At 33.9% G+C, this 11,697-nt stretch overlaps 2 protein-coding genes across 2 annotated transcripts in view; both read right to left on the bottom strand.

The window, feature by feature from the left end:
- The window catches only part of LOC108740081 (tetraspanin-9-like), a 12,264-nt gene extending 5,798 nt beyond the window's left edge, over positions 1 to 6,466 (bottom strand). Inside the window, exons 1-3 of the mRNA XM_018474273.1 lie at positions 6,288 to 6,466; positions 2,743 to 2,829; positions 110 to 307 (exon numbers count right to left, since the gene is read on the bottom strand). Coding sequence (XP_018329775.1) covers positions 110 to 307; positions 2,743 to 2,805 — 261 coding nt within the window. The 5' untranslated portion in view covers positions 2,806 to 2,829; positions 6,288 to 6,466. The remainder of the gene's footprint in view (positions 1 to 109; positions 308 to 2,742; positions 2,830 to 6,287) is intronic.
- Positions 6,467 to 10,361: 3,895 nt separating this feature from the next.
- The window catches only part of LOC108740079 (tetraspanin-9-like), a 13,319-nt gene continuing 11,983 nt past the window's right edge, over positions 10,362 to 11,697 (bottom strand). Inside the window, exons 2-3 of the mRNA XM_018474272.2 lie at positions 10,585 to 10,794; positions 10,362 to 10,520 (exon numbers count right to left, since the gene is read on the bottom strand). Of these exons, the coding sequence (XP_018329774.1) occupies positions 10,467 to 10,520; positions 10,585 to 10,794 (264 nt within the window). The 3' untranslated portion in view covers positions 10,362 to 10,466. The remainder of the gene's footprint in view (positions 10,521 to 10,584; positions 10,795 to 11,697) is intronic.

Below are 11,697 nucleotides of genomic sequence, written 5' to 3'. Positions count from 1 at the left end.
CAAATTAATAAGAACATTGCTTTTATGAGCTGTGAGGGGTGTCCCGTTGGTGACGCCTATGTTTGGAAATGTACTCACTTTAACGAAAAATATTATGTTTGATACTTACGAAAATTATTATTTCTTTTATGTTATTCATTATTCCAAAAATTGTCACGCATGATACGATAATAAGAATTAAAGCACAAATTATTGATATTACTGGATCGAGCTCTATTGAGCTATTTAGACCTTGTGTGATCTCATTAAAACTGGCGAGAGCAGCCATTTTATAAGCGTGTGTGAGTAGCAGGCCTATTCCACAAAACTGAAAACGAAGAAGTAAGTAATATAATAAGTACGTATAGTTTGAATAAATACATGTATTAAAGTTTCTTTATAATAAAAATTTGTTTGTTTCTACATCCAATTATATTGTTTAAACTTTCCCGGATGTGATGTTATTAAATTTAACATACAGCAATAATGATAAAGGAGCGAATAAATCAAATATTAATGTGAAAATTCATTTTCCATTTAGACCAACTATAAATTACCTTATGTTAACAAGGAAAAATTTGTTGCTGTTGTCACAATCTCGCCGGGAATCGAACCCGGGACCTTTGGCTTTACGCACCAATGCTTTGACCACTAACCTATGAGAGATGACAACAGCAACAACAACAAACCGTACTCAAAGGTCAGAAATCTGTCGAATTAAAGTAATTATACTTTTTAAATAAATGGAATGTAAATAAATTGAATAAACCAGTGTCGCTAACAGATTCATCTTCGTCTGACTATTGGCCTCGCAAATAGACCATAATCACATCCTTATCCCCCTCTAGTCTCACAAATAGACTGATACCTCTATCTATTAACGTCACGCACGCTACAGTAAGTTGTAGTTTTAAACTGGTGTAATTACAGTAGAATAAACGTAGGTTTTTTGTTTTTCAATTTGTAATCAGGTAGACTTTTGTGAACAATATTCTTCAAGTATGCTAGAATGGTGTTATAGGCGGATGATGAGAATATCGTAGGTAGAAAAGGTTAGAAATGATGAGGTATTGGAAAGAATAGGAGAACAGAGGACTGAAAGTCAATAAAAAATAGGCGAGATAGGTTGGTAGGACACCTTCTCAGGCATGAAGGTCTGGTAGGTAGATCTAGATTAGATTACTGTTCGCAAATAGTTAAGGAAGTTTTAGGGAAATGCGAAGTTTAGCTCAGGATAGGAAAGAGTTGAGGTACGTGTCCAACCAGTTTTAGGACTGATGACCTTATGATGATGCGAATGAGGTACTAATATTTCACAATGACCTTGAAAAACGTTAACCCTTAATAAAAATTTTTCTAACGCTGACCAATTAATAAAACCAACTGACCTTTTATGACCAATTTCTCACCTTTCAGATGGTATAATTGCTCAATCGAAATTCCACAAGTGATACTTCCGAAGAACAGAGTATCAGAAGTCTTAAAAGCTATCCACGGCGAAGGGCATTTTGGCAAAACGAAGATTTTAGGAAAGGTTCGCGAGTGATTTTATTGGCTACGAAGAAGTGATGTGTGGAGGACTAGTGAAAGAAATGTCCGACCAGCACCGCCAGTATAACGTGGGAGCGACACTTGAGAGTATCGCAGATGAAGTAGCAGGACAATATAATACAATAAATACAATCATTCAGATGATAGACGCACGTTAAAAACTGAGAACAATATTTATTTAAATCATTGAATCATTTTGAACTTCGGTTATACAATAATTTCATTTTCACTTTGAGTTTCATAGTCTATAAATGTAATTGTCATGCACTTGCAGGAATGCGTGAGAATATAAATGCTACACGATTAGCTCATGCGAGCCATGGGCACCGCAACATTGGCCTTGGCTCCTCTGCCGAGCGCGTATCAGTTTTACCCCTACTCCGCGGCCGGCTGTAATGCGACATGCTGTAGATCAGGGATGGCGAACCTTTACGTATCGACGTGCCATTTTTATAAAAAAAAAGTTTAATAAGGTCATAGGATAATTTTATCTGTGATTATTGGAAAAATAATAAAAATAAAACTTGAGTATTTCCGATAATTCTCTGAANAATTTTTAAATGCCTTGGCCCATCCCGCACCTAGGTATTACCTATACCAGGGATGGCGAACCTTCACGTATCGACGAGCCATTTTTATAAAAAAAAAAAGTTTAATCAGGTCATAGATGTGCCATCAAATAATTTTATCTGTGATTATTGGAAAAATAATAAAAATAAAACTTGAGTATTTCCGATAATTCTCTGAACTGAAAATTCTTTGATCAAAGAATTAATCACAGAAACATTAGTGACGTGCCAAAAATATTGTGTAGCGTGCCACTAATGGCACGCGTGCCATTGGTTCGCCATCCCTGCTATAGACAGAGGAAAAAATTTGAAGCGATGTAATAAAAGTTTCACTTTAAAAAGGTGACGTTATTGCAATTAAAAGATAACGCCAATGCGGAATGAACTTCTGACGTGAATGTTGGGGATAAAATCAGATTTATTTAAGCTGTTATTCTTCATACCAACCGATTGATAACTACATTTGACATTTGCATTTGATGTAGCTGTTTGGGCGACTTAAACTTTTAACTTGAACCTACTTTCCTTAATGACGTAGTGATCGTACAACGAATTATGTTTACTATTAGGTGTGATTAGCTAAATAAAAAGAATAATTTAGTAAATGCATTTTTCTTATCGATGCTTTATGGATAATACTCACCAATACAATTATGGTTGAAAAGTAGAGCAAGAATCTGACGAATTTCTTGGAACACTTACACATGGTAGGAATGGACAGGATACAAATCTGAAAGTATTTTTATGTTACTTTGTTAGTCAAAACAGTAAGTTATCTTTTAACAAGTAGCTCGGAAGACTGTTATCACATATTTGAAATGTTACAATTAGCAGTCAATGTAAGTAGATGTCGATATAGTGCCAGTTACATAAGGCTAATTGGTAACGTGCACTCAAATTAATAAGAACATTGGCTCATTAAACTCAGAGGCCATTTGACATAAGAGTAGTCCTTCGTGCGCGCACAACATTGTTGAGTAAGTCACAAGTAGAGTAACTGAATGGGGAGTCTTGCTGTTCACTAAAATGTCTGTGGAATTTCTTGAAAAACAGGTGCAACTCAGTACACGTGAAAGAAGTGAAACTTCTTTGGCGATCTCTATACCATTATGACGAATAAGTAATGATTGGTGAAAGAAAGAGAGAGTACGAGAATTTTCAGGATTTATGCATTCCAACATATTTTATCCTTAGTCCACCTAAGGAGTATTACTTCAGTACGTTTTTATGTAATTCAATAACGAAAAAATGGTCAAAATTTTTTTTGCTTCCGTTTATTTTTCCAAGTACTTAAGAAACCGTAAACTATTAATAACTACAAAGAATTAGAATTAATACATAATAATACTCACTCTTACCATAAATAAATATTAATTATTGTTACCATTTACTGTAATACACTTACTGTAAAATATAACCAAAAAATTAATGTAGCAGTATATTATAGTGAATATACACAATACTATAATATGTGAGACGCCGGTCACTAACAACTGACTGTAATACCGATATGCGCATACGCGCCTTTCTATTCTCATAGCCTATCGCTTCGCGAGACAAATCGTTGCAAAACGTGTCGTTTCATGGCCTTGAGATTTTACTCTCATCGAGCCCAGTTTAATAAACTAATTCAGCAATACATCAATCAGTGGAACAGGTCAGTATGTCACATAGAACAGTTGTTGTTATGAAACATCGCATAAAATACCAAACCAAGTGCACAACTTTAATGATCTGTACGGCTTCGGAGGCTCGCTGCAAATGAAATACGTCAAATGTTGGACAGTTTTGGTCGACTCAGAAACAATTTCGGTAAATGTTCTAAGCCTGTCTTCTAGCTGTAGGTACCCGCGATGTCTATAAGAAAAATACAACGTGTAACTATACAACACGCTACTGAAGCGAAACTTCTTCAAACACACAAACATACCGGGATAGGGGTTAAGGAATTGGCGCCACTGGTGTCGTTTCGACTGTAGAGCGTAGGCACACATATACAAATACATTCATACATTTTTTTACGGTTACACTATACATGCCGGAGTTGCCTGTAACGAACGTTACATTGAAGCGCGCTCACGGCTCAAGCGACCCCCACTACGAACTCGACTACCTGATCGAGTAGAGGAGGAACATCCGTTGCACGATTTGGTTACATAGCAACTTGCATAAAACGAACTTACCCTATCGGCAATAAACAAGTTTCACTTCAAAAAAAAAAAACGGTTTTTTGCAAAGACAAAATTCTAGGTATTAAAAGCATTTACCGTTCCTTTTTTTGCTATCGATCAGTGCATTACTTTCGAGATATATCAAAAAAACCGTCGAAAGAAAGAAAAAGTTTACGTTATGTGAACGTTAATAGTTGATCTAATATCTTCTGAATGGGAAATACTAATTTGTTTTATTTTAAAATCACCATTAAGGTATTGCTAAAGAGGGTAATTGTTTGTATGGATAATTCGCCAGTTATCCTTATCCTCAAATCACAAAGAAATAATTGCAACACCACACATACACACAGATACGTACATGCATTATAAAAGTTACTTATAGTCGCCCGTAAACGTCAGGCAATCGGCGTACTTCACCTGCAGCGATCATACACGGTTGTGTAAATCATCACTAACTTTTGATATATGCGCTTTTCACACAACCCCATACAAAGAAGTCAAACGGGTTTAGATCAGGTCTACGATGACCAAGGTACATGACCCGTACGTCTAATCTAGCACTGACCCATGACACTGACATATAGACCTACTTTTAACACTGTGTACATACGTACGCAATGTAAGCTCACAACTACTGTAGTTTGGCTGTAAATATACACATCGTCAATCGCACTTAATTTAATCTAACAAGAAACAATAAATGAGAACAAAAATGCAAAAGAAATACAGTGTTTTTTCTTGTTTTACAGCGATCGATCACCTCTTGCAGACTTGTTGCTTATTTTAAAAACACCCTGTATACATTTACATGTGACCTAATAAGTATCCTAACAACCTTTGACCGTCGACCCCGATCAACGTTTCCATTTGTCGTAAGATAGATCCCATATAGTGAAGGACCCAAGTACAGCCCATTTCAATTTGTTTGAATTGTGACCTTGAAATCTGCGCGAAGATAGAAAGAATACACACTAGGCGTGAGCGAGACAGAAATAGTTGGAAAAAGTTTGAACGAGCAGAGCTCTCGATGGGCGGGCTTAGGAGATCGGCTAAAACTGTACAGTACTAGACGAAAATGTTTAGTAATTTCTTAAAACAAAAATTTATATAAATTAACAATAGAAAACAAAGCAAAAGTTTTATAGGTGTGTAAAACGTTAAGTTAATTCACTTATTATTTTTGGCTAAATATGCTTTTAAATAAAGCATATTCTTAAATTTTAACGACGCAGCTTAAATAATTTTGCAAATGGTACTGTACACTTTTGTCTACCTCTCGATCGATGATAGGTGAAGAAATGAGCTCCGCAGACAAATATGATTGAATTTGGAATTATGCTACGATGAATCCTAATAAAGGAAAGGGACATATCTCTAATTTCTTGAAACGAACAGTAGCATCTTCAATACTAAAAATTTAAAGAATAGTAAGGGGGAAGTTTTAAAACAAGAAGGTCAAAATTTGAAGATCTTCAATTAAATAAGATGAATAAGCAGAAAATCGAAGATTGTTGTAAATCTGTTAACAAACATTTTAAATAAGTAGTATTAGTCATATGAAGAAAGAGAGGCGCGGATAGACGAATAACGAACGGATAACGAATTAAGTTAGAAGACAAAGAGGAAAGCGTCTTGCCATCTTAGCTTTACGAGTAGGAAATAAGGAGCTAAAAATACTTACGGATGTAGAGTTGAGATATAGGGGTAGAATAGTAATAAACGTAAATATATACAGTGGTTTCATAAGGTAAACACTGGAACCCGCTAAATTTTGTTTGTATTTGCGTATTCATTCGAATAAAATTGTTAGGTACCGGGTAGCTCTTTTAGGAAGTATGACGTCATCGATATTTTTTATTAATGGCAATCTCAATGTATTATTGCGGAATTCAAGAGAGTACAGTTTCTTACATATAAGAGCATTAAATTGTAAACCGCACAAACCAAAACTTTGACTTATTCATGAGAAACTGTAAAACAAGGGAAAATGTAAATTATAAAAAACGGCACGTACCTTTCAATAAAAATTAAATTTCCCGTTAACTTTTGTAGATTATGCATGCAAACCACTACTCATTTAAACAGAGCCCATTACCATTCTATCAATATCTACATTAGATTTATGTCTAACAATTTTTCTGTATCTTCCTCATAAATATTATAAAAGCTGAGGTGTACTCTACATTTGACACTTCAAACGGTATTCATACGTCAATTTTGTCAATATTTACTTGAAGTAAATAAAAACTACACAAAACTCCTTATTTTTAATTAATCAAACATATGTCTCTATTTGGGTAAGTCGCATTAACCTACAAAATTTTACATGTTCCGTTTTTGGGGGCCACTTTGAGACCTCGGAACAACTTGCCCCAATTTATCTATCCATTACTGTTCGCTCATCGCCTTAGTAAAAATATTGTTTTTCTTTTGCAGCATGAGGACTTACACTCGAAAAACTACACGAGATTCTATATCCCTGGACATCATGGAATGAGCTGCAGATGCAGTTATGAAAGGTGGCCAGAAATTAAAAACTGTGGCCAGACAATCAGATGTTTGTTTAATGTACCAAAAATTAAGTAATCTGATTGATTATTAATAAGACATTGTTGATTAATCTGTAATACATGCTTGGCTAAATTCAATACATCTTTTTTTACAAATTATACCTTCCAGAGGTACCTGAACAACATATCCCAGCCTGTTAACGACTAGCCCCAAGCTGGGGCACATTATTACTTTCCGACTGTAGGTGGTTAAATATTAAAATATTAAAAATCGTCCGTGGAATCATCCAAAAAAGTATCTTAATATCAAATTTACATAGGTGGTTATATTTACCATTAATAACAATGCAGCTAGAGCAAGTTTTCTTTTCAGAATATAAAGTCAACTAAAAAACAAAACTTAGCTCTCCCCTTCCTATGACGACCTCTCGCCAGCGTACCTGTACTGTTCTTTCCAAGAAGTTGGAAATATGCCCCTTCCCTTTGTTAGGATGCGCCATAGCATAATTCCAAATTCAATCATATTTGTCTGCGGAGCTCATTTCTTCACCGATCGTCGAGCGAGAGCTAGACAAAAGTGCACAGTTACCGTTGGCAAAATTATTTAAACTTCCTCGTTAAAATTTAAGAATATCCTTTATTTAAAAGCATATTTAGCCAAACATAATAACAAGTAAATTAACTTAACGCTCTACACACCTATAAAACTTTTGCTTTGTTTTCTATTGTTAATTTATATATATTTTTGTTTTAAGAAATTGCTAAACATTTTCGTCTAATACTGTACAGTTCTAGCCGATCTCCTAAGACCGTCCATCGAGAGCTCTGCTCGTTCAAGCTTGTTCCAACTATTTCAGTCTCGCTCACGCCTAGTGTGTATTCTTTCTATCTTCGCGCAGATTTCTTCAAGGTCACAATTCAAACAAATTGAAATGGGCTGTACATGCATAGGCAATAAAGAGGCGAGTGGAACAATGAAATAAGGTGCATTAGTGGTCAATCTCCTTTTGTGGACGATTTTCTCGATATCATGCAAATTTTTCACGTCATTAAGGAACTCAGAAAGGCTAGTGCTTCTATAAATTTATTGTAAATGCATGACTTTATTAAAATAAAAAATTGAGTTTTCCTCCAATAATATTAAATGACCGTATATCGGATGTTTGCCTTGAGGCGTCACGCATTTCAGGAGAATTGCCTTCGTACTTGGCATATGAGCAATTTGGAAATAGTTTGAATTGCAATTTGTTGTTCCGAAAAGGCATTTTTTCTTATAATTTTTTTCTTCTTGTATAAAATAGGATATTTCCTTGTACCCATATTTTAGATGCGTAGCAAAGTCAAGAGAACATAATGACTTAATTTTTCTGTTATGACGCGATTTTTGGTAAAATAGTGTAAAAATACACTGATCGTGAATTTCGTTATTCACAATCTGAGATGTTTAGGCAAACTTTTTTAATTTAACAATTAGTGAAGGAAAAAGATTTTTTTTTCGTTTTTGTGAAATATCCTCTCTGCAGTGTATTTTTCCTCATATTTATTTTAGATGTATTTTAATCCCCATATAATCTAAAAAATGATGTCAGTTAGAAGTCGCTAAGTACTTTTGTTTAGTAAGAAATAGTGTTGAAAGTCAAAAAAATGATTTTTTTTACATTAATTCATTTATGCCAAATGCCCTATATGTAGTACACCCCTTTTTGCTCAGTTTTTTTTATCAAACAGTTTCAGTTCAAAATTACAATGGATAATTGTGCCAAGTGTAATAAATCTATCGTAGTGAAAAATAAAAGCAATGAGGCTGATTTTGTCGAGTGTGACACTTGCAACTCTAAGTTCCACCCGAGCTGCACATCACTCTCAGCATCTGAGATTCGAGTTTTCGCACTTAAGGCTATTAAATGGCAAATGAAATTTTCTTGCTCCTCATGTCTCGAGGGTGATCCACGTACGATTATAAAAAATACACATCTACTTCTTACTATCTATCTTTTTTCCTCATAAAATCTCTGCCCCAAAAAGTTTTCCAAAAAATTTTTATTGGTTTTTTTTACAATAACTCAATTGATTTTTATGATATCAGGTTCATCTAAAAACCATTTGAAAGGTAATTTCAAGAGCTATAAGTCCGTATTAAATTTAATCGTTTAAAACCCTTATTTTTTAAAAGATAAAAGGTTAAAGGGCCCCTGTTACATGGTTCTCGAAGTAAAATGCAGGGTTTAAACGTTTCTATCTCGGTTATTATTTATCCCACAAAAATAAAAAAAAAATTAGAACCTTTCTTAAAAAACAAACTCAAATTTCGTTCTCGAGTTATCGAGTATTTTTGGAGTTATTATCAAAAGAAAATGAAATTTACGAAAATTAGGAAAATGCTTAATTTTGATGGTATCAACTTCTTCTGCATCTCATTTGATAGGTATTTCTGTGCACTTTGAAAAGTGTTTAGTAAGTATATTTTATAAAATGCATCGTTTTCCCGTTATTTAAGCTTGAATACTTAGATTTGAGTACTCTCAGGAAAAAAGTATACATTCAATTACCTATAGCTCACTTTGAATTAATATTAAAAGTTTTTTTAAGTATGGAGTTTTTTTGTTTTTTTATTAGCTTCAATTTTGGTAATGACAACTTTTTCGTAAAACCTTATAGTTTTTGAGTTGTTTATGAAAAACTGTTTTAAAACGTATTTTTTTCACGAAAAATCAAAATCTTTGATCTTTAGTAACTCAAAACGTATTGATTTATCCTAATAACTGTATATAACAAATTTTGCTTAAAATTGGTCTCTCTATCAATTTCTGGGGTTATTTTTCATAAAATTCCCGAGAAGGGATGGCATCCACCCCCAGGGTAAAAGCGCAAGTTGGCACTATGTCACTTTTGTTTCTTCAGGAACCCTGTAACTACTCACCAGTTTTCATGAAAATCGATGGAGGTTCAAGGAAATCGGAGGTGAAAACCTTCAGTGACTGTACTATATAGTCTATTTGCGATGCTGATTTATGCGAAATATTTACACAATATTTATACTATAGTTACTTACATTGGTTAAATGTAAAATGTTTATCTAGCAGTTTGACCCGAGTTCGATGGTTGACTTAGTTTTAGTCAATCGACAGCGACGATAGGAATGTTAAGTCATTTGCATACATGTGCATGTACCATATGTCTACGAATTTTTATACTATACAGAGTGTTCCCACAGTTACTTATTTGGTCGGGTGAATTCAGAAACCACTGGCGAGGCAACTTATTTGTGTTCTAACGATGTAGCCTTCGAGTTAAGTTGTAGACGACGGTTCCTCTGTTTGTCTTCGTGTAGCAACAAAATTTATTTTATTTTTGGTTTGTGGTAAGTTAAAAAGTCAAGGAATGCTTTGATCTAGTGACAGTTACGAAATCTAATGTTTCATATTTTACACGTATCTAAATTCCTCACAAAAGTCACATTTCGGGTTTTGGTTGTAACGTAACGACAAGGGCATTTTTCCTACGGTAGGATCCCTTATTTTATTTTACTGTGTCATTTTAATAAAACAGTAAACTGTAATGCTATACTTTTTATTTTGTTTATGTTTTGTATTTGCAATTATTACAACAGGTATTAATCAGTTATATAGAATGCAGCGTAGGTTAATCGATTTTTCAGCTTTTGTTTTGTTCCCTTGTATTTATTATATTTGCTCTATTAAAACTACCAAGTAAAAGGACAAAGCAGCTGTAATAATCTGTAACAAAACAAGAAGGATTCTAACTATTATATTATAACAAATTTATATTTAAAAAACATACCTCGCAAACAACCAGTACAACATGAATAAAACCAAAAATTAAGCCGTGTAATAGCTGCTCATCAAATAGGGAATCAAGACATCCTTTTTGGAATGCTTCGCTAATGGCACACCTGCTCTGCTGCATGTTCTTACAGCAAGCAGCTGGAGCAGATTTATTCCTCCATATTGGTTCCCAGTCATTAGGTCCGTTAACAGCACAACATTTATACTAAAATTGAAAGGCAGTTAACTGCAACTTTTATTTTTGTACTTTAACAAACACATCATCAAAGAATTTCTTACAAAATCTTACAATTAGTATCTAGGTAGATGTCGTCAAAATATTATTATTAAAAAATTTTTTTGAATTCCTCAAAATAAGTTTTATGCCAAAACAAGCTCCATAAATGAAAACTTTATCACACGATGTATTTAAAATAGGAATATTTTAAAGTGCGCGATCCTTGAATAAGTACCCGAGTAGAATTTATTGTGGGAATTCCCTAACTCCAATTGGATCCCTATTGAAGATTGTTAGATTTGCCCAAGCTGGGCATTTTCCACCTATGCCCAATGTATTTTGATCTGCGTATTTTAGGGAAAGCTCAAACTTTGCCCAAATTGGTCATTTTCTACCTATACCCAATAAATTTTGATCTGCGTATTGTAGGGCAATCCTAAACTGCACTTCCGAACTACAATCTTATTGAAGAATAATTAATAATTATTTAATTTATAAATAAAAATAGTTATTTTATTTACTGTATCCTATTAGTAATTGTTTTTATACTTTCATGTAACAGTTAGCTATTTATTGGAAAGTATTTATTGGGACCCAATCGGGATTTCCTTAACTATATCTTAGACTTATTTTATTGTAACCCAAGAAAACATTTTGAAGAGCAAGTGGGGGTAGCGTGCGTTCGTGACCAGTATAACTACTAGTAGTTTACAAAACAGTTTAGACATACCCTTTTTTTTTCGTATATCAACATCGATATTCTCAACAATTTATTTATGTACTATGCCAACAAGTTCATCGCAAGAAAGACGTCGTGAACACGTTTACGCATCAGAAGATTTCAGGAAAAAAATCGGGAGTTATCTTTAATACATGAAGAAGAAAATTTGA

This window comes from Agrilus planipennis, unplaced genomic scaffold (genome assembly GCF_000699045.2).
Source record: "Agrilus planipennis isolate EAB-ADULT unplaced genomic scaffold, Apla_2.0 scaffold168, whole genome shotgun sequence".
NCBI classification, from domain to species: Eukaryota; Metazoa; Arthropoda; class Insecta; order Coleoptera; family Buprestidae; genus Agrilus; species Agrilus planipennis.
This window is presented reverse-complemented; position numbering and strand designations above follow the sequence as displayed.